The sequence below is a fragment of the Protomyctophum parallelum genome (assembly GCF_964188405.1).
Source record: "Protomyctophum parallelum genome assembly, chromosome: 8".
NCBI lineage: Eukaryota > Metazoa > Chordata > Actinopteri > Myctophiformes > Myctophidae > Protomyctophum > Protomyctophum parallelum.
The window spans coordinates 45,614,185-45,638,143 of NC_139703.1; the positions used below are offsets into that span (position 1 = coordinate 45,614,185).

Sequence of the window (23,959 nt, forward strand, 5' to 3'; positions counted from 1 at the left end):
GAAACCCGCCTACCAGTGGTATCATCGATGAGGAATGCAATAGAAATGGCAGATATTCCTGGAAAGTTAGCATGCTATAATGGATGCAATTGTTCCCAGGCCTTCTATGAGACATACAGTAGAAGTAGAGTAAAACAGAACTGAATGGATATGTTCCTTTTCATTTACAGCAGCAAGATTTTCATTCAGTCATTGTTGTGAACATTTATTGTGGAATTATAAACACACAATTTAATACAAAGGGCATATTTAAGTGCATATTAAATGCAATGTGTCTGACACATCTTCTACATGCTCACAAAACACACATGCATACACAATCTAATGTGTATGCATCATCTAATTTCAGCACAATTCAGCCGTGTAACTCACCATAGCTATCAGAAGTACGATGTTTCAAAATATTTTCACTGAAGTCTACAGTCTACGCTACACTATTATGATGTGACATTTTAAGGAAGATATTTAATTGTTTCAATCATAACAGTGGACAAATACAGGGTTTACAGGTTATCTGCTCCTCAATGTCAAGGTCTACCCGTTTCATAATACAGTATGCCTCTGAGAAACGCATCACTGATGTTTGTGCTTATGTAGACACCACAAATCTCAGGTCAAAGGTTTGCAAATAATAACTAGACCTCAGAGGCTATCAGAGAATGGACATTTCCACAGGAAATACATTTAGATAGAAAGCATTTGTATCGGCATGCAGAAATATCTTTTGCTATGGCAATAAACCCCGGCACTGCTGGCTCAGCAAACATGAGATGATGAAAAGATGGCTGGTGCACATTTGATTGTGAAATCTCCACTATAAAGACAGGGTAAAGTGATTCTAAATCAACCATAAAATTGCAGATGGTAATCCAGTGTACACCAGTAAATATGTTAAATGACTATCATCATTACAGCCATTCCCTGCCTGACCCGTAGCATACATCATTACCTTATCAATGAGATGTGGCTCCCAACGTTCTTCGAGGAAAGCGTATTATTTGATTCTCACAACAAAGCTGTCCTCTCTAATCCGGTGATATTTCATTTTATTAGTTTTCTTTAACCTCCGAGTATGATAAACACCACCACACACATTTCTCTTTTTGGCATGTTCATGGCCCTCCATTTTTGCCTATATGCACCACATTTCTTCACCAGGTTCACAAGCTCATGAGCTATATAGAATCAACTTTCGATTCAGATATGATATTTATGTAAATGGTGCATTTATATATAAATGGTAAATGGTGCATTTATATAGCGCCTTTATCCAAGGCGCTTTACAGATATTGTGCATTACATTCACCCATTCACACACACATTCATACACCGATGGCAGTGGAAACCATGCAAGGCACCAATTAGCACATCGGGAGCAATTAGGGGTTCAGTGTCTTGCTCAAGGACACTTCGACAGTAACTCTGGGGGAGCCCGGGTTCGAACTGGCAACCTTACGGTTACCATCCAGGCACTCTACCCCTGAGCCACCACCGCCCACATGTAGAATGCAAATCATCACATAAGGTTTCTGTTTTAACTGATTTGGATCGGTATACTGTAGGCTACTATACTCTGTGGGCACTGGTGCTTATAGTCCAGCATACAGTCTCAAAACACAAAAATATACAAAAAGCCACAAATTGATTCTTGGATACAGATCAAGCAAGCGGTATGGAAGTGCTTCGGTGGCAGAACATATGGAGCGGGATGTGAGATATCAAGAATTCATATAATCTGTTCTGAAATCAGATAAACATCATCAGTCAGCGAATTTCATTTCCCCACATGAAAACGAGGTTAGTGTCCCATTTTATTAGCCTGGTAAACCACCCCGGTCGCGTGAATTGGATAATAATGTGAATTCACATGAACAGGATGGTTTACCAGGCTACAATGTTAGTGTATTACTGTATGTATTTGGAACAAAATCTGAATCGTCTACCTAGTGCAAAGCAATTTTGTTTCTTAAGCTAATTTCCCATGTTACTGTACATGCACAAGGTATGTCAGTCACATTCCCTTCATGGAGCTCTATATTCTATTCTACTTGTAGCCTACATTTGTTTGGTAATTTATGTTACCAGTAAGACGCCCTGAGGGCGAGAAGCTCGCCCTAAAGGGCGAGGTCACGCTGAAACAACAGAGCTTCTTAATACGGCACAGTTAAGAAGCAGGAGTTAAACAATTAATCTGGTGTACGTGAGGTCAGATGTAGAGCTGCTGGCCGGCTCCATATATGCAGATCTAGGTGATGATCCAGTCTTTTCCATGACACGCGCCATTATATGCAATTATTATAATTTGACCATTTTCTACACTTTATTTTATTTGCCTTGATTGCAACAAACGGACACTGATCCTCTTCAGTCAAGTGTGGTGGGCATTTCAAAGTGCTGCTGACAGCTTATCCCGGAGCAACTGGTGTGAAAAATAAAATAAGAATAAAATAAATGCGGACAGAATCTGTGTAAGGCCTTCTCCTGCTCCCCGGGCCATGGCCACTGGTCTGTGGGCCCTGCTGTGCAGATGGCTGGCTTTAACAGCACAACACACAGCAGATAACATAACTGCTCACCTGATTGGATCAGAGTGAGAGGGCACTGTAGCAGCTGCGAGCCAGAGGGCAGAACCAGTCTAAAGGCTCAGACCACTCAAGCCAGCCAGTTCCGTCTTACCCAAGGCTAAAACCTAGACCCAGGGGTGGCATCCCTCCGTCTATGCAGCGACAATGTGACCTTTCACTAACAGCAGGACGGGTCCATACATGGACGCTATGGAATAATGTAACTGTAATAATAGTGCTGTAATAGGAAAGTGACTATAAGTGGGCCAACTATGGTAAATATGCCACATTCTTCTTTTTAAACCCAGTTTGGTCTGGTATATGGGAGATTAAAGTAAAAAGCACATAAGGGTTCAAAAGTAGAAAGAACTTTATTTCATCTGATACAGTAGGCTATATCATCACTGTGGGGCAGAAACCTTGTCTCTCCATATTGGTATTTAAAATTTAAAATTCTTTGAATGCCCGCTAGGTGGTAGCATGAGCACAGCTAAGCCACTCCCCATTCTAACGACCCGCCGTTTCATTTCCGGGTTATCAGTGAGGTGGGGGCTTTTGTTATGAGCAGTGATAAGAACCATTAGCGCATACCCCTTAAGCTCACGTCAGAAACTGTTACATCCGGAGCGATGCGAGACAGTCACAAATGATTTAAGATCATCGGGATGCGAGACGGCTGACCATGGACAGCGCTCGAAGCTTTAGAAATACAGGGCTTTGAAAATCTAGCTTTTAATGGATTTGGATGGAGGATGGAGCCTGGATGTAAAAATCCCATAGCTGGTGGGGGCGGAGGCGCTCCATAGCAACCGGAGCAATCCTAAAAGGTAAATTAACGGTCACCGCTTTCATATATGGATTATACGGGGGGGTACGAACATGTTCGTAGATGGCTGATGCCGTACCCTAGCCTAGGGGGTACAATTATATTCGTAGATAGCACAGAAATAATTAGACAAATTGTATTTGTCATACTACAGTCAAGTGTCATACAAAACCAATGACGGATATTAACAAGAGCTTGTTATTAAAGGGAAACTTGAGCCTTTTTGCAAAGAATATATGTTAATGATGTTTAGAAGATTTAGAACACTTTCTGGGGCTCTTTATGTGTGTAATATGTGGTTTTAGATATTTTAGCTGTGAGCCCAGTGTCTCTGATGTCATCGACACTGGGCTCACTTCCTTCCTGGACTACAATTCCCAGAATGCTTTGGTGCACTGCTCCTCCTTGTGGATAGGGTCAGGGCTGTCTAAAGGCTGTTATAACCGGCTATTGCGCCGGTTCAGTCTCTATCCTTCTTTATACGATATGAACACAGGTTATTTTTTTCCATTTCCTGAAAAGTAACATTTTTGGACACACATGTACAAGCTGAAGATAGATATTCTGCCCGACATTGAGAATATTTAAAAATGTGGAAGTGAGAAACAAGTGCTCCAACACAGTAACCAAACATTTCACACTGGATAGTAGAGAGCACACACCACTGACCACATGCAAACAACACAGCAACACACTTCATAACTGGACCCATACACACTGCAATCTAGAGTTTCACACTCACTCAGGGAATCCACCTGTTAGGTCATTACCACTAGCCCCCACCAATCGCACCACCCACTGACCCTGCAATCAATCAATTACAATCCTGACATAAAAGATACAATAAATAAACAAAATATGACAAGCAAAGAAACAGAAAATGACAAAATATAACTAAGGGCTGAAACGTAACTCCATTAGCCTGCAGTGAGAACCTCCATGGGGCTTAACGCATGGCACCAGCCATCATGTTCATTAAAAGTGGGATAAACTGAGGTCGTGTAGTGCACTAGAGCAGCATGTGGCAGTGAGCCAGATGCTGCACGCAGGCTGGTAAGCTGTGAAAAGTGGCAATCTCGAGATGCCTGTCTTCACTTAGGATTTGCAAAGCCTCCCCATCTAAAGTAGGAACCTCCACAAAGTGAACATAAACAGGTATCTTCACAGAGCAACTTTATGGGCCTATATTTGCGGGTGGAGGTGTGTCTGTAGGCATGTTGATGCGCTTTCCCTATATTTGCCATATTATGCACACAGGTTTAGGACAATGGAAAGTGCCTCTTCAAACCACCCCTAATGCGAATTCTGTTTGATAAAAGAATGCGCTTCTGATTCTGAGATGGTGAGACCTGAGTTGGAGCTGCCTCGGCTCGGCTTGAGTCATGTTGCACAACATTCACAGCTCAGGTCTCGTTCTGTTCTGAAGTTTACTATAATCAGCAGTGTCAATTCCTTGTGCTTATCGTGTTTAATTGTCTAGTCGAAGAAGATATTAGAATTGCACGAGTGAGGCTGTGTTGGAGCTACTGGACACAAAACAACCCGGCCTCTGTATCAAATATAAATTGGCTATATTACAAGGCAGCAACGTGTGTCGCTCTGTAAATCACTGGGCATAATGTTAAATGGATAATGGATCTCTTAAAGGCAATGGCAGGTGGCATGGTGATTGGTTTAATCATTGTAACGCCCAAACCACACCTATGCATAATGTAAGGGGTAATGGGGGTGTTTTAGGGACTGAGGCTGTGGCACAAGATAACACATTTTACGGGGCCACACCTCTCACACAATACTAAATCCCCAAATAAAGGAAAAAGGGCCCATGCCGCAAGATGGAGCCCAAGACTGATTTGCTTATTCAAACCTGACAAGCTTCCCCAATTAGTTAATTAAGGTCCAGCTGGCAGTTAATTGGTCCAGTTCAGTTGAAAACAGAATGAACTGTGGACATTATTGTTACTTCTAGTTCCAATAACCTCTTGTAAGCTACTGTAGAGTGGTTCTCAACCTTTTCACTCTGCAACCCTCCAAATTAATCATATTTGAACTGAGGACCCCCCGCACTTGGAATTGTAGAAGTTGAGGCATTAAATTTGGTTGGAGTAGGTTCCACAGATAAATATTGTGAAAATATTAACCAATCTACAAGCTCACAACACTTCACGTTGCGGTTGTGACTGTGAGCTTTCTGATCTGAATTCGATACTATAAATTTGCTATTATTGTGTACTATCAACACAGCACATATCCCCAATCCCCATGGCTCTGCATAACACGTGCACTGTGAAATTAACTGTCAAGGCTGTTAAAGTGTTACGACAAAAATGCTGTACAGTAATATATGTATTACAGTATAGTTTGATTTGGGGCATCAGTTTGAACTGACATTTAATTTGTCCCTGTGGAAGACTTGCATTAAATGCAATAATCCTCAAATCCAAATATAGGCCTACTGAACAGGGATTTGTAAGGTACATTTAGCCAATAAAGCATTTCCCTTCAATGCCCCCACCAGCACCTCAATAAATAGTAGTACTTCTGTAGTAGCTCAGATATTGCATTTTTATTTAATACAAGCTTGAGGCAATTTCTTGATTACCCCTTTCCTGTATTATTTCACATTACACTGAGATGGGGAGTATTAAATACACAATATCATAATGGGATTTAATCATCATTTGAACTTTTGCCTTATTCTAATTATCTTTCAATCTAGCCATCACATGTACTAAGTGGCATAGTCTTTGAATTAGCACGGTGTATATAATGTATCTTAATTGAAGTTTATTCATTAAATGCAAAATCAAAAATTAACAGCTGTGTTCACAGCAGGGTAGATTTGTGGTTTTGTGGTCTGCTCTTCCGGTGTAGGTCAGTATCTGCTGGTGAGGGTTAAGCCAATTTATCCTGTGTCACACAGTGGTCCGGTGTGGCGGTGTCGCAAGCCGAAAATAGCCAATCTACAATCTCACAAATCAGTAATCACATACAGTAGCTTTGATTTTCAGTGACACCGTCATGCAACAGAGTATAAGATATTAAGCTGGTAGATACAGCAGTAGCAACTTTAAAAGTGTCAGGAGTGCACACATGGCTGGAAATAAACAGAGACGTTACTGCTAGTGAAAATGGAGGTGCAACTGCAATGGCTGTTGCTTGCACTCTGTGACTGACCTGGCATGGTTGGGCAGCTTCCAGGGAGTCTATGAAACCATCTGAGATGTCTGATAGGCACCCATCTGTTTCACCTCCCCCAGGGACCTCTGCTTACCTTTGCCCCGCCATGTGTTCCTCTCTAGCCTACATTCCAAAATCAGTGCCAGCCCATACCTGAGCTCGCCGTCTGTCCGTGCCAGATACGTCAATCTGAGCTGGCCTCCCGCTTGCCCTGTCCACAAACAAATTCCAACAACCTGCGCAAACAAACAATCGCCCTTCTGAACAGAAAGAGAGTCTGGGGTTACACGTCATCACGATCCTGCAGTCCCAGACAGTTGACATGGCTGTGTAATCATCATTAACCTCCCAACTGCTTCTTGAGCAGGTGCCATCAAAACAGTCGGCACTGAAGCATCATCGTACAAAAAACACTTTTCTACTGTAGCCTACTCTATCTGAGATGAAGAAGTGTGTAGTAGGCTATTGTGTTTAAGTGCTAAATCAAGAATTTTCATTCTGCATTATAAAAGGGTTGATGACCGACTTTGTTTACAGATAGGCCTACTGTGTATTTGTGTATGTCCTCTACCAAGATCATGTGACATTTATTTAAATCAGATCTACCATACACACAGTATGCTACATGTACCCCCCCCCCCCCCCTCTTCTTCCCTTTCTTTTTTGGTAAATAATACATGGAATAAATACGATGGAACTATGCATGACAACAAATTTCACTTTACTTAAAACCTGTGATGTGACAAAGCGGATTCTGATTATATGAAGACAAGAACACTACTGCATTAGAGAAGTACTGTAATAAGGTAAAAACAGGGGTACCTTATTTCAAGAAGGATTCCAAATCTGTAGACTATGTCACCTCAAACTGCATTCCACATCAATTGGACATTATAGCAGACGAGCCAGTTATTTAATGAAGTGTGAAATGTATATATATATATATATATATATATATATATATATATTATAATTATAAAAAGGTCTGGGTCAAAAAAGAAAAGAAAGAAGAAGCTTTGCTCTAGTTATTCTCTCTCTCTCTCTCTCTCTCTCTCTCTCTCTCTCTCAAAAGTTGCTGCTCAGAGTGAAAATGCGCTGATGAATGAAGCTCTCATACAAAGTGAGTTGCTGACAGCTCTGGAGACCTGGGGACCAATTCATTTGCAGCGCAAGTGTGATGTGTTGAGATCAGTCCCTCAGATGTCCCAAACACCTTAGAGCTTTGAAAGAGTCACAGGGCCTGTGTTCCGGCTCTGCCTGGAATCTCTGCAACGCTCCAAATGAATCACTCCTTCAGAGCGCTGATCACTTGCTGCTACGGCAATGAAGGAGTCCTTGTTACTTCAAATATAACGTGTTAGAATAGGAAGTCAACAGGCGTGAGGTAACACCATGTCATTGTGTTGTCACACCTCAGCCGCTCAGTAGAGTGAATTCAGTGCAAATCTCTGCCAGAGGGCATGTCCCACCTAGCCTGGGTTCCAGCCTGAATCGCTGCGTTCCGTGATTCTGAATTGTCACTCACTACTCAGTGACATTTTCAGATTCCTAAATTATGTGTGTAGTGTGTACAGTGGTGGACACAAATCAGCAAGTTAAATGACAGTAGGCCCTATATCAGTCCAAATTAACATAACAATAATAAAGTAGGCCTATTTAAGACCATGCATCCGAAGTACAACCACAACCACCTGATCAGTCAGTCTATGAAAGTAATTCAAGGCTGGGAGCAACATGATAAAACCAGCCCTATATTTTGCGCTCCATACACTTTCTGTTAATAATATTCTCAGTACAGTATGTGTAATGATTATGTGTACCTGGGACATGTTATTTCAGATGACCTCTCTGATGACAGGAATGAAGAAAGAAGACACACAGGCTCTGCTCCAGTGGTGTTTTGTTTTATTTAAAACACCATTAGTTAAGGCACACCACGTTTCGGCCGTGAACGGCCTTCATCAGGTGATGTTTTAAATAAAACAAAACACCAATGGAGCAGAGCCTGTGTGCAGACTTCTTTCTTCATTCATGTATCTACCTTTAGTCCAGCACCAGCCAGGAACTGGATGCGCGCAAGCCACCTGTATTTTTAGACAACGTAGAAAGGTGTATGCTCAAGCAAATACACTGTGTCGCAAGTTCAGCATGTGTTCTGTACCTGTGAAGATCGCACTTTTGAAGGCATATTGTACATCCTTGGAGCAGTATGCTCATTTGTGGTGTCGGTATAAGCAAGCATGTCAGCATGAGAAGACTCAAGGTGGCGTATAATGACAGTATGAGGCTGCTGCTAGGAGCTCCAAGAAGCTCCAGTGCCATATATTTATAAGTGTCGGGGCTCCAACTTAATTGCCCTGAAGTTTTAAGAAACTTGATGTATAAATTAAATGTGCAAAGTAACCGAGTCAGAAAATGACATCATTACTGCTTTGACTAACCCCGTTTACAGTTCGTATAGATTCTCTTCCAAATTGTGGAAGCACTGGCGGACTTGTCTGCATGTTAGAGGTTGAAATATTTATTTATTTATTTTTGAGTGGCCTTACGGAGCTATGTGTGTGGCTGGCTGGATGCCTGCCTGCCTGGGTGGGTATGAGCACGAAAATAGCATGGTTGTTTTTCACCACCTGTGCGCAACACACACACACAAACACAAACACACACGCACAGATTTACTGTATATACACAGTATGATGATTTCGGGTGTTACTCTTCTTACAGTAGACGAGGGTACAGTAGACGGACCCCCACACGGTAACTCTGTCATTTCTCAACCGTTTCGGACGTGGGGCGGCTCGCCGGAATCGGCCAGGCCCCCTGGGCACGTTCCTGGGGGTCTCGATGTCCCGGAGACTCCCCGGAGACCCCTGGAAACCCCCACATGGTAACTGTCATTTCTCTACCGTTTCGGACGTGGGGCGGCTCGCCGGAATCGGCCAGGCCCCCTGGGCACGTTCCTGGGGGTCTCGATGTCCTGGAGACTCCCCGGAGACCCCTGGAAACCCCCACATGGTAACTTTTATTTCTCTACCGTTTCGGACGTGGGGCGGCTCGCCGGAAACGGGGCGGCACCCTGACCGTGGTCCTGTGGGTCTGGAACTTCCGGGGACCCCCACACAGAGTTGCACCACTCACTTCACACGGGTGTGATTTTTATACTGTACCGTTTGTGATTTATACCGTTTTGTTATTTATTTCTATTCTTCTGTGATATATGGATCTCCCTGGTCTGAAATAAAGCATTGATTGATCGATAGTCGAGTAGTGCACTGCACAGGCTGCACAGGCAATATGAAATTATCTCATATTGTGATGGAACTGGCAGAGTTGAACTCAGTAAACTGAGGACAAAAATAGTACCACGTGATAATAGTCTCACATTGCCACTTACTGCACTGACGCATGCGGCTGCTTAACAGCGACAAATCTCTAATTGATTCCCGACAGTTTTAGGAATAGAATGAAAGCTGGGAGATTGTCATCATAGTCTCTTGTTGAGTGAGTGAAGACGTGAATCTACAGTGACGGTAACAGTTAAATATTATGATCTACTTCATGTTAAAATGTGTAATCAGTTCAATAAACGGACACTGGGACAGTGAATTAAGTCTGTATGATTAACAAAGACCCTAGCAACCCCAACCACAGACTGTTTCAGATGATAGTCTGTCAAGTGGTTTCACATCCATAAGGCTAAGCCACGTCAGTAGTCAGTAGGGCCCAAAAAAGCTACCTCCCCCAGGGTTCATCAACGATTGATACTACGAACCTGTCAGGAGGTGGTTTCCAAGTAGGACCCAAATGCGAGGAAGTCAGAATCTTGAACTGGAAGTGTAATTAGACAGAGGTTTGCAGGAGAGCAACACTACAAACGAACAGTCTTTGCAACTCAGGATACAAGACAATAATCCAACAGAGAACACAACCAAAAAAAAAAAAATCAAATCAACACAAGGATTGGCTGGGGGAAAACAAGACACAGGTGAAACAAAGAACCAAAAATCAGGGAAGGTGAAACAAGGCAGGAAACTACTACAAAGGAGGACAGGAAACACAAAAGCATCACTTCAAAATAAGAATCAAGAACACCATATCATTACTACAAAATAAGTTTCAAGAACAACATACACAGCACACAGAAGGCAGATCCTGACAACCTGTTGCCTGTCTCCGCACGCACACACACACACACACACACACACACACACACACACACACACACACACACACACACACACACACACACACACACACACACACACACACACACAGTTATCTAGGCACACACAATCACACATGGTGGCACCCCCCAACACACCCACTATAACATTTAAACATCCCATGCATGTTTGTGAAAGTCCAAAAATACATTAAACCACTAAAGTGGACTCTTGTAATAAATTATTCAACTTTTATGCCTGTGAGCATTTTTGCAGTGGATTTGTTTTACTATAAGGAACAAGTTTTTGTCATACTGTCAACAATGCAGACAGGTGGAGCTGGTGGGACAGCTAGTGCCAGTGTTACTGTAACACTGTTACACCATCATTTATTTGATCCAGTGCCTGTATAATGTAAACCTGCCGGTCCATCATGAAACGATTAATGTCAATGGGATTTTATGCAGCTTCGATAGGTCATCAACTCCGGTGCAACTAGAAATCAACAAGAAACTGGAATGTAACGTGTCAGGTTGTTGCTGGCCCACACTCATTTTCGTAATTCCTTTGTCTTTTGCAAAATAAATAACTAAAACACCACGCCCTACATTGACAACCATGATGAATTAATTGTTAATCTCTCTTCATTATTCTCTCTGCCACAGCTTTACATAGCTCGGCTTGGACTGAGCGATGCGGGATCTTGCGAAACATAATTTCACCCACTCTTTTACATAATATTTCTGCCGCCTGAAGAGTAAATGCTGTCCAATGCAAGATACTTACTGTATCTCAGCAAGGTGTCTGTATAAGTGTATCACATGACCTCACATTCAGAATCATTGACCCTCTACATACAGCTTCCATTCAACTATCTATTAAATGGCAGCACCTATGCAGAAGCTCAGGTCTGTTCTTTGCTATGGATTCCATTAAATTGATAGGAGCACAATGGAAACACACAAGCCTTTTGATACTGCATTTGGACAAGGATAGATAGGCATAGACATAGAAAGGTTCTGGGGCGTCTGTATCTCGAGAGGAGGCAAGCTTTGGTGACTCGTGCATCACAGAAGGGGGCGTTTGGTAGGTCAATCAGAGACAATGTAAACGTTTGTTTTGTCATGCCAATAAAGCTCCTTTGGATTGAATTGATAAGTTCCGGAAAAGACGTGCTGTGGCAAGTAGTCACTTGAGTGTCAGCGATGAAGTGTGCCTTCCGCACTTCCGCTTGACTTCTGCCTTTGCTTCAATGAACTGCAGCGGCCAATGAGGCATCTAGGTGTAATTCTTTATACTGTAACCAAACTGTATTACAGTCACAGACCAAATGGAAAACACAAAACTGTTGCTTTTGAAGTTAAATTGCAATATTCTTTTTGTCTGACTTAAACTTGATCAACCAAAAATAATTCAACTCAATTGATCAATCAAGATTTCAAAATATTCGGTTGTGGAACAAAATGAGAAAACATAATTCCATTCATTAGCCAAAAGAAACCAATGCAGCTCATTTTTTGTACATCCTTATTTTCTTTCAAAGTGCCTTACAGCATCATGAGGGCATACAGTACATTTTTGAGTGGTGCAACCACTCCTACAACCAGCCAGCAATATCCGTGTGTATCATGTATCATGAGCACGAGTGGTGTGCGCATGCGTGAAATTGGAACACGGGGTAATGCTGCGTGCGTGCATTTATTAATACCAGTAGGGGGTGACAGAAACAGAGAGAGGGGTAGTGCTGAGAGAGAGAGAGAGAGGGGAGGGGGGGGGGGGGGGGATTGCACCACTCGGTTCACACAGGTGTGATTTTTAGTATTACAGTACTCCCCCGGGGGAATAGAACCACTCATCCTGACAGGGTGTCATGCTCATGTCATTGAGAATAGGAAAGTTGATGTACTGCACGCACGCCTGTACAACCATGCCACTGGCTTACAGTACTGTACATAGTTGAGTGATCAAAGAAATGCGTAACCTTGTGACCCACACAACACAAACCCTCATGGTCTGCTTTTAGACACTGCTCTATCCTTGATCCAGTCACCATGACCACATTGTTTTTTATTTTCCACCATTCTCAGGTTTTCTCTACAATAACATTAAGCACATGACATGGACATGGACACAATGACATATAGCTCCCTAATCTGGACATCTGAAAATGTAGATTCTGCTTAGATTTACCGGTAAGTCGTATAAAGTCAAGAGATCCTCATAGCAGTAAAAGCAGATGCTTCACTCTTAATGTTCTTGCATAGATATTTCAAGATATTTTAATATAACCGGGTCCCTATGTAATGTATGGATAATGCAAACCATTACCAAGGCGTAAGAAAGTATAGCAATTTAATGACATCAAAAACACCAATCAACATTCTTAACATGCACATTGCTGTATTTATACAAAAGTTGCAATTACGCTGATGGCTGTGTTAATTACTGTTGATGTTAAAATAACACAATAATTATTCTGTGCGACTGATGCAACACTGAATTATGCTATACTGTGAATATCAGGAGAGACAGATTAAAGTTGGCAACGCAATACTGTGAAAAGCAAATTGGAAATGACAGATGATTGTATGCAATGCTATGCATAGGAGGCTGAGGAATGACAGTCCGGTAACAAAAAAGGGGCTATAATTCATTACAGTTACTATGAAAACAATGTAATCAGATTACTGAATCTGAGACATTAAAAGAAGAGATAGCTACTTAATGCATTACTGAGACGTAAAGTATGTTCAAAGGGCAAATTTACAGACAACATTGGAATGGTGTGTCACCTTAAAGGTTAATTGTGGCTGTACCAGCTGTCATCATTCTAGATATATTACAGTCTATGAACCAGAATACATTGTCTGTTTACTTAACACTTTATTTGAAAGACTAAGTAATTTCACCCTGTTGAAGGATTCCATGTTCAGTTTGAAGCAGCTAATTAGTCATCCAACATGGATGACATTTGGAATGTAACATTAGGCAATACGTTTGGCAGCTTATATTGGAAAGCCCTGAAATAGGCTGTTTAATGTGGTGGTTTAATTCGGTGATGGGTTATATTCCATCAATGTCTTGGACAAAGCTATTAAACAAGGAAAATCGGGGGGAAATTGTACCTTCCAAATTCAAGGCGATATTCAGAATGCAACTTTATTATATATTTTCTGCATTTAACCACCGTCTAAATTACCTTGTTACTTGTACCAGGTATAAAACCTTAAGAAATAAGTTAATAAACAACCAGTACACATATCATATTTAATGGATCCATTTCAAATATAAAATGTCAATAATAATTGATTCAGTCGAAAAGTAACAACTTCATATCCCCACATTTTACTTGTTCGCGACAACATAACATGAGAAACAAGACTGCATAAAATGATGGTGCAATTAGGAATGTGGTTGTTTTTTTCCCCCCTTACTTTCACATTCATCCAAACTGAATACTAAAATTCCATTTACAAAAACATTATAATGCAAGCACTCCCAAACGTCTTCATTGTTTTGCAGTAATAAAAAACGCTTTGCACATACAATATACAGTATTTATATACAGCATACATTTAGAAATGGCCATTTCTCTTACAACTTGATAAAACGTAGCTTCATAAAATGAGGATGACAGTGCAGTTGACAGTGACGCATTACATTTCACACAAGATGGTGCTCCGTATGGATAATGTCTTCTCCACCGTTATTTGTTCCGCCCCCATACAGCAAACTCCGGAGTGTACATTTAACCCTGAGAGTGTAAAAATGGACCCTTCCATTTTTACACCCTCAGGGTTAAATGTACAGTACACTCCAGACTTTACAGTGTGCTGCCGGACCCAGTGGAAATGGTATTCAGGAAAGGACAGATGATGGTTCAGCTCCTCACGCCGGGGTTTGAACAGTGGCTTTGATCTCCCCGGATACCCGCTTCTCCTTCCGTCCGGCGTACTCCCCAATAAAGGAGCCGTCCTCATTGAACTGAACGTCCTCGTCGCCATAGTCCACCATGCTGTCACCACTCTCCGCTGCTTTCATCTCTCCTCCACTCAGAGAGTGCTGGCTGCCTTTCAGCGGCTTCTCGTCGTTGTCACTGCACAACACGCACAGCATAGGCATAGTGGATTTTTATTGTGTTTTTTCCATTCCTTTTTTAAAATCACCTCCTTTCACTCACGACTTCACTCTCTGCACTACAGAATATTATCGTTATAATGGTGAAGGCTGGAGCTGTCAGAGCCCAAGCAATGAGCCTCCATGATTGGCATTAGCATTTACCCTGCCCTGACCAACGGGAAATAATCATACATATATGCACAAGTCAGGACATTTCTAATTACGACCACTGTTTGCATACCAGTGCAATTGACAAAGAGGTGACGAGGAGAGAAATGGGATATTGATGGGGCCATTAAACTGATGGAGATGTTGAACCTGCTCATGCTGCACCATACTCTATAATGTGCTTTAACTGCTTATGTGTGAGGTTAATATGTAATATGATGATTAACCTAATAAGTGACCAGGAGGAACAAGAGGGAAGTCATTCACAATTTCACATGCATCTTCCACTAAACTCTGTGATGCATTCCAGGGCCACTTTCTAAGTGAACTGTATAGTGACAATTAGAAACTATTACTATTATTACTTGGAGTTGAGGGCAGGTGCGCTACTCGCCTGCACTCACTGAGCCACTTAAGACGTTCTCTCGTCGAAGATTTTGTAGTGGCGTGCAGATTTCTTTGATTGGAGAATCACTCCAGGACTCATACTGCGGGAGAGCATTATGAATTGGACCACTAAAGGATTAATGAAACGAGGGCCCTGATATCACTGCCCCCGAGATGAGATTCTTTCAATTGCGCTGATTGGGTTTTAGCCCCCTGCTGTGGGATGGGCAAGCCTTCGCTTAGCTCCATTCAGAAACAAATGGAGACGTCTGAGCAATGAGGCAGCTCCTCGCTAATGAGACGTCACCTAGTAGTGACTCACACGAGAACACAGCGCCTAATCACAAGGCCTTTATGAAGGGAGATATTACAACAACACCACAAGGTGTAAAAAGCAACACAGGGTACTCAGCTGCTCGTCATCGACTGCGTTTCCAACAGGACTGTCGGAAGGGGTCTGCATAAAGCTTGTGCATGTGGGGTTGTCTTTCCAATCCAGAAGGAGGTAGAGCCAGAATTATGCAGAGAGGACAACATGGACACCGACAGGGTCCATACACAGGGCACTGCCCCATGGATTCTCCATGGAACAGTGCCCTGGAGGCCAGGTGTACTGTAGCTCATCAGCTTAATGGTACACCTCAGTAATGACTGTGCCCAGGGCACCCCTCCATGGATTCGTACTGTAGCTGTAGTTCTCAACGTGGGTCCCCGGTTAAGTGATTATTTATCAGCACTGTTTACATTTGCACACTCGGTGTTAACACTGTATTTTACAGTGTAGATTGAGGTTGAAGATGTAAAAATAGGTTGAGGATCACTGCTGTATAGGACAGGTCTCATATTGGTGGTATAGTGCATGGGTTACAGTATGGTGGTTAATGAAACGCCACCAGGAGAATTAAGCTTACCTGTATTCACAGAATGTGTCATCATTCATCCCCTGGGACTCTACATCTGGGTGAAGGTCTTCTTTCTCTTTTACTGCTCAGAAGAAGAAGAGGAGAGACGATATCAGTGGATTCCTCCAGAGATGAATAAAAACCATTGAAGAGCACCGTGACCCTTTATTGTAAGGTTGCTTTGACTATGGCCGCTGTCAGGCGGAAACCTCATATCTCAGCTGTCAGGGAGAAACCACCCAACTCCAAAATGTAAAATTTTCAGCAAAAAAAGGAAAAAAAATAGCAAACACTATGAGGGTCCAATTGAGTTAAGTAGTTTTGACCCAAGCGCATGGTGATTTTCATGGTGATTTGCAAGTATGATTTTCATTTTTTCAATATCTTTGAGGGGCACTAGCGCCTCCTACAGTATGTCCAGCTTTGAGGGTTTGTGTAAACACAAATGAATGTAATGCACAATTTCTGTAAAGCGCCTTGATAAAGGCACTATATAAATGCACCATTTACCACAAACATTAAAGACACTAGTGTGTAAACACAAACATTGAAGACAAAAGTGAGGACGCAAATTGTGATTGGCCAGAATGAGATGATGTATGACTATGATGACGTATGATGATAAGAGCGCCCCTCACTTCACACGGGTGTGATTTATTTTAACGAACACACAGAAGTAAAGGGTGTTCAATAGTATTGGAGTTGGGTGTTTCCTCCCGACAGCGACGATATGTAACCCATTTTTCACACCATTTTTTTCCCTCTGCCAACTTGGGGAGAGCCTCGAACTGAGCTCATGCTTCCTTCAATGCACGAGGACTGAGCAGGCCACAGTGGCCACTTCCTATCACATGACACAGGGGAATTTCCCCGGTAGGATATAGCGCGTGGAAGGAACACGTTATTCCAACTAGTTCCTTCCCCCTCCATCAGGCGCCCCAGCTGACCAGGGGGATGCAGTATAGAGACAGGATTATTGTTTTCTGTGGGGGTACCTACATGCAAAGTATGGGTGCTAATGACGCGGAGGAGAGAACACACCCCGCAGCGCCCACAGCGTCTCCGGTGTTAAACAAACCCGGGACCTTCTAGCTGTGAGGCGACAGTGCTACCAACTGTCACAAGTTTTTGTTAATACTTTTCATTGGTTAAATATTTATAAAACCAACACATAAACAAAAAAAAAGAGAAAGAAACATCCACCATAAACTTATAGATTGGCTATTTTTGCTTGACACTGTATAGTATGGTGATGTCGGGCATTAAATTACAGGGGAAAAAAAGAGTTACAATAGAAATACAAGGTTTCTGCCTGACAGCAATGACATGTTCTGACTCCCAGCACACCACACTGGTTCCACAGTGTGTATATAATTAAAACGGCACGTTAATTAAAGTGTGCTGATGCTGCTGTGTGTTATGCTTAAAATATTATGTCAGAAAAAGGTCAAAAGGAATGACAGAAAGTGTAAGGTAGAAGAAAGACCGGATGATGAGGAAGACATAATGAGAACACCCCACAGAAACACAGAGCTATGTTCTTCAGTCATATTCTGCTGAGGTTTTAAGTGATAGCGGGCAAGATGACAACCAGGTGGCCATTAGCTGGTGAATGATCAAAGCTGTAAAAGGACCCTCATGCCCGGAACATTAACACGGTGCTTATGGAATCATTCCCGAGGCGGCTGCCTCATGTAATATTTGCATCCGAGTGTGGACTGCACACTGCTTTGCTTTGTAGTTGCTGCATAAAATAAACAGCATATCAAAGCAATGCAAAATTCAAACGTTGTAGGTATAAATGTATTTTCCTATCAACACACGTTTCCAATTCCCCTGTACACATTTGCATTGAAATGACCCATGGCGTGATGCTTACTCCTGGAAAATACTACATCTGTTTAAGTGTTCCTCTAATGTAATCCAGAATGATTTGTAATTTCTGTTTTAGCAACAAACAGCTAAATGGGAATATAATAACACTTGGGGCAGCAATTAGTTAGCATTCAGGAGGCATGGCACGCATACTTGCAAGTGAACACCTACCGGAATACTTCCCTCCTTTATTTCTGTTGACGAAGCAGGCGATCAAGACAATGAGAGTGAGGAGAGCGATGGCACACATCAGGCCAATAAACCAGCCTTGGGTAGATATCCCTCCGTGGATGCTGGCCAGACCTGGAGAGAACAATATACCCAGTGACTTTGACTCGCCTTGGCCTCTCATCGGGATACTTGATTGAATGTTTACATCGACAACGACAAGCTAATGCAAAGGCAGAGGTGGCAGGGGTGTGTGTGCTGCAATAAAGACGTTCCAATATTAATATTAAACAGCTAATCCGCTTGTCTAATTAATCAAGTAAGAAAGGCTGTGCAAATCAAGTCCAAGCAGCAGGCTAAATCAAATCCTATCGACATCAGGGAGGACCATGCGCGTGCAGCACCTTGAGTCACTTTCAAGGGCGTGCTGAGTCCTGCACTCTGCACAATTGACAAGTCATTTAGTTGTTGTGCTTTTGTTGAGTTTTGTTTTGGTGTGAGCTCTTTTGCCGTCCCTCCTCACCTTTGGACCTGGTCCTGATAACATCTTCAAAAATACAAGAATTATCAACCCAGTTGTTAGGCATAAGGCGCACAGTGTATTCAGTTCCAGGCTCGAGCCCCTCAATGATGTGGAAAGCCTTTGAGGTGTTTACCGGCTTAGATATCTTCCATTTTCCTGTACCTATACACACAGGGTGAATGACCAGGAAGGGTTAGTACTCAGGAGAACACACAAGCAGTAGCATGTACTGTGTATGAAGAAAAACACATGAATGACTATACCAGACAAGACATAACACACAGGGTTATTGATGTTAGTTGTAAGTCTACAGGGAGGATTTCATGACTTTGAAACAAAATCATTGTGACATAGAGCAAAATTGATAGGAAAAGGTAATATGATCTTACGGTTGTTCATATATGCAATATATAACTCTGAATCCTTGTATTCGCTTCCAGGAATCCAGCTGATATTTGCAAAGTTGTCACTAACAGATGAGCTAATATTCAACAGGCCTGGGACTGACAGACAAGATGAGAAGGGAGAAAAATGGCAGAACAGTGTTAGTATAGGATATAGGATATAGCAGACACCATAGAAGGCCTGGGGTGGGATATTATACACTAAAAGGGTGTTTAGGCCACACACGCGCGCGCACACAGAAAGATGCACGCATGCACGCACACGCGAGCACACACACACACACACACACACACACACACACACACACACACACACACTGGTATTACTATACTTGTGACGACATCAACAATTTAGGACTGCAATCTTTCTAAATGAAAGACCTCATAACTGAAAAAGCCAATCTACAAACTCACTACATGTTGCACTGTGACACGCTGTGAGCTTGTACATTGGCTGTTTTTGGCACATTTGACACCAGTGTACAACTGAGTATTAATTAGAAAAGTGTTCTCCTCGGAGCACAGGTCTGGGTTTAGGCTGTCTAATACTAACCATTAATCATTTATACATAATAAGCACAAATCTAAAAATCCTTTTAACTTAAAACAACCATTTCATTGTCAATTTGTCCTCATAATATGTATTAATTTTTTTTTACTATACCGGCCCTATACAGGTACGTGTGCACAGACATACTGTATGCACGCTGCACGCACGTATGCACGCACGTACAGTACAGTATGCACGCACGTATGCACGCACGTACAGTACAGTATGCACGCACGTATGCACACACGCGCGCACACACACACATGCGCGCGCGTGCGCACAAACACACACACACACACACACACACACACACACACACACACACACACATACACACACACGCACACGCACCATCCATGCTGTTTTTATTCCTGACACTGTAGAAACACATCAATAATGTCTGGAGCAGATGTTAACAGAATGATAATATGAGGATGAGGGAAAGCAGTGATAAGCCATGCCTTAAATGTGAAATAAAAACCAATAGATTCAAAAAGATCAACGGCTAAAGATTATTGTGATATTAAAAGAAGAAAGAAGTGCTGCAGTATTTGTTGCATTTTCTGTGAACGTGCCCTGTGATGTCGACTGGCCCACAAAATCAACAAATCAACAAATAAATCCTTTAGTGAACGTGAATGTCTTTCATAATCATGTGTACATTTTGTTCATTTATAGTCTGAGGGAATCTGCGAGTATCTGTGCCAAATGTGATCTGTAACTCAGCAGGCAGTGAAACCTCTGTGTCCTGTTTGCTGTAACCCTAAAAAAACCCAGCTGAAACTAGAGGTAGAGAACAATTCGCAGAGGTTATTATTGGAAAAGTATATTTTGACAGCAGCTGTCTGGGCTAGTCAACAAAGTACAATCCACTTCATTTCCCTATGGCAAACATGCAAATCTTCAGCCATGTCTCCAGCTCAGGTGCACCGTGCATCATTTGCTCAGGTGATAATTCAGTACACAAGGACACCTGGGTCCATACTGCCCATCCCAATGAGCTCAAATGACACCATCTGACTAATATTGATGGATTAGTCCGTAACTGTGGTAATTCCCTTCGTTGGCGTTGTAGGACGACTCACAGTGACAGAGGACCACGCACTAAAAATACCCAGAGGCTGGCTGCTGTGTTTTGTCACCGCACTCTTCAGCCCGCTATTAAACGCTGCGGGAAGCAGCTGCTGCCCCAGCAGGCATCTGATGGCCTGAAAGACGCCACTTCAAAGTCAGGAGGCTCTTTAAAACAAGAGACCAGGAAAGAATCTATTCTCATCTAGGAGGTTTCAACAGCTTCCACTTATCCACTTATCCCCGTGTACTGTAAATATCACCCTCCCAGTATGAGCTCACGCCTCTTGCACTTGGCCCAGGGAGGACATTTTGAACCCGTCTGTATTTTCCTCAGCTCAGTTGCTGCTGCCATAGACATTTCCTTGTCCCACAGAGGAGTTTGTTGTTTACCTGGTTGAATATTACATGTAAATGTCAGGTGACTGTTTAGTCAATACCCGCCGTGTACAGAGTGGACTGGGGCCCAACAGATCAATCAGTAACAATTAGAAATATTTGCCCTTCATTCGAGTGACTACACACTAGAGCTCACACCTTTGGGTCAGGATATGGATGTTGTTGCATTGAATATTTAATTTTACATCTGGTGGGACTACAGCAATCATTAATAGATTATTCTTTTCTCCTTCATACATTTCCTCCTATAACCACTTCTTCTGTGGCTTGTGTTTGAATGTGAAGCAGCTATACCTATGGTGGAACGAGTGCTTGGTTTGGCCACAGGGGACCTTGTGGTGCTTGGAGGTGAGGGGAAGGCTGACTGGCCTGAAAAAGGAAGACATAGCTTGTGGTTATCAATTTGGAGAAGAGGCATATGAAGCTACATGCTAGCGGGGAGTTAGGGTTAGCACACACTTCAACTACAGAGGCTTAATTGTCTAAAATTAGTAACTCTTTGAGAGGACTACAACATCTACTGTACCAACAAACAAAATATTACCGTAAATACTATCTACACCCATGCATTACAGTATGTCAAGGGGCTGCTGTTTTACAAGCAGATACAATTACAGGCTGACAAATAACTGCTGAGCTTCACAGGAATGGGGTTAATATAATTGCGGTTGAAGCTGCACCATAGCAAGTCCGAACTAATTTAAGATGAAGGTGAAATTGGAGCTATCTAGTGAGTTCACACTGTTGAGGAAACCATTGTGTACAAGAATAGACTGTCTGCAGTTTTGCTACCAGCTGTGTTGTGTGCACAAGACAATAAACAACTTGAACTGGCGTGTCCAGTCTTTGCACACAATATTTCACACCAGACTGCAGGATTAGGATAAATTAGTTGTTAACAACCTGCTAAAGAGGAGCTTCAGTGTGTGGAATCGGAGTGTGCAGTGTTTTTGGCTAGGTAATGTTCAGAGTTCATTTATAATTAAAACCATTCCCAAGCTTTCTCGAATTCGTCCATTCACAGCAGTCAGTTCATGAATATTAATGACTAATAATAAGCAGTTAAAACTGGAAACGGCCTGTGAGTTTAAAGACCAGAAAGAGGCACAGAGAGGACTTGAATAACATGAGTTGAGATATTGTAAGTGTAAATACTGGTACAGGTGTGTTTATAGATACTAAGGAATGATCAAAATAAATGACAATTGCTAAATGATGGGACATTAATGTCTAGCTTGAGCTTGAGCATACATAATGACACGCAGAGAGGATAGATGGTTGCTGCCCTTCCTGGGTTTAGCTCTTAAAGCATCATTTGTTTCCTCTGTGTGAGTTCCACATATGACACTGAGTATGCTGTTTCTAGGATAAAAGTCAATATTAATTTACAGAGTCACTAATGAGCCAAGATTAATATGAAGTTATAATTAGGTTACTCATTAACATAGCTATTGCAGAGAAAGCCACAAACTTTATCTAGAAAACAGTTGACATTTTGCTAATGGAAGTAGGCATCCGAGTGCTCTCTGCTGATGGCAAGGGCAAACAGTAGACAAGGTTAATAATTCATCAATGACTTTATCGTTCTGTATTCCTGAAGTAATCTAGTGTGTATGAATGTGTCACACCTGTTCACACAGCACATGAATCTACCCATGCAAGCTAACTAGCTCACACAGCTACAGTAATTAGAGCCGACTGCTTAAACGTGTGGCATACCAACACAGCATTTACATTCATCTGAAATATTATGATTGATTCCAAGTCAAATGGTTAAGGTCATGAATGAAGGGTATCATGCCATACATTATTGACACACCTGTATGGCAAACTGCGACCCATAATATGCGTGTTGGTAATGCCATGGTTATGTACAGTGTGCTTGGCTGTTTTAGTTGCCTGAAGCCTATTTCATACTTTGTCATACAATGGTGACATTGGTTGTCACAGACGTGAGACAAAATATAAATGAGACTTAACCCTACATACAGACTAGAGCCTGACGGATTTATCACACAGGCTCTACAACAGGCTTCTACAGTACATACTGAAGAGGAGGTTGGAAACCGTAGCGGAAGCTGCAGGAGACGAAAACAAACACAAAGAAAAAGCAATGCATAGCAAAGCAGACATGGTAGAATTGTCTCATCTGCACACACCTGTGTGCACACATGCATAATATTAAACATCCTCACACGCACATGCACATTTGTAATGAAAAGCAAGCTAGCACACGGAGAAGAGCCTTAGAGTAATTAACATGATACAGCAGCAAGGCAGTGGAAAAACAAAATGATGGTAGCACAGCTAAATGTTCACTACTAATGTGTCTCCCTCGTGTATGTAACAAGAGATCTACAAGACGCCATGTCAAGGATATTACAATATTGCATACACCAATAAGAGCCACACAATATGACCAATTCTTCTGAGCTAAGATACAAATAAACAACTACAGGGTCAAGATTTCTTTCTGTGAATTGATAATTCTTGATTTATATTTTCCAATGCAAATAAAAGCAATATGCCTAGTTATTATGCTAACAGACCATAGGTAGGTACTACAATACCATTAACAAACAGTGTTCTGTTTCTTTTTGTTTCTTTCAATTATAATAAAACGAAATAAAAAGGTAATTGAAGCCCACTCAAGTGTATCT

At 42.0% G+C, this 23,959-nt stretch overlaps 1 protein-coding gene across 3 annotated transcripts in view; it reads right to left on the reverse strand.

Annotated features, from left to right (window-relative positions):
- Positions 1 to 13,068: 13,068 nt before the first annotated feature.
- The window catches only part of chl1b (cell adhesion molecule L1-like b), a 73,150-nt gene continuing 62,259 nt past the window's right edge, over positions 13,069 to 23,959 (reverse strand). For 2 of the 3 annotated variants that reach the window (XM_083770906.1, XM_083770907.1), the window contains exons 24-27: positions 21,594 to 21,668; positions 18,356 to 18,487; positions 16,319 to 16,391; positions 13,069 to 14,829 (exon numbers count right to left, since the gene is read on the reverse strand). In XM_083770906.1, coding sequence (XP_083627032.1) covers positions 14,622 to 14,829; positions 16,319 to 16,391; positions 18,356 to 18,487; positions 21,594 to 21,668 — 488 coding nt within the window. In that variant the 3' untranslated portion in view covers positions 13,069 to 14,621. The remainder of the gene's footprint in view (positions 14,830 to 16,318; positions 16,392 to 18,355; positions 18,488 to 21,593; positions 21,669 to 23,959) is intronic. The other variant, XM_083770908.1, reaches the window with a different exon arrangement.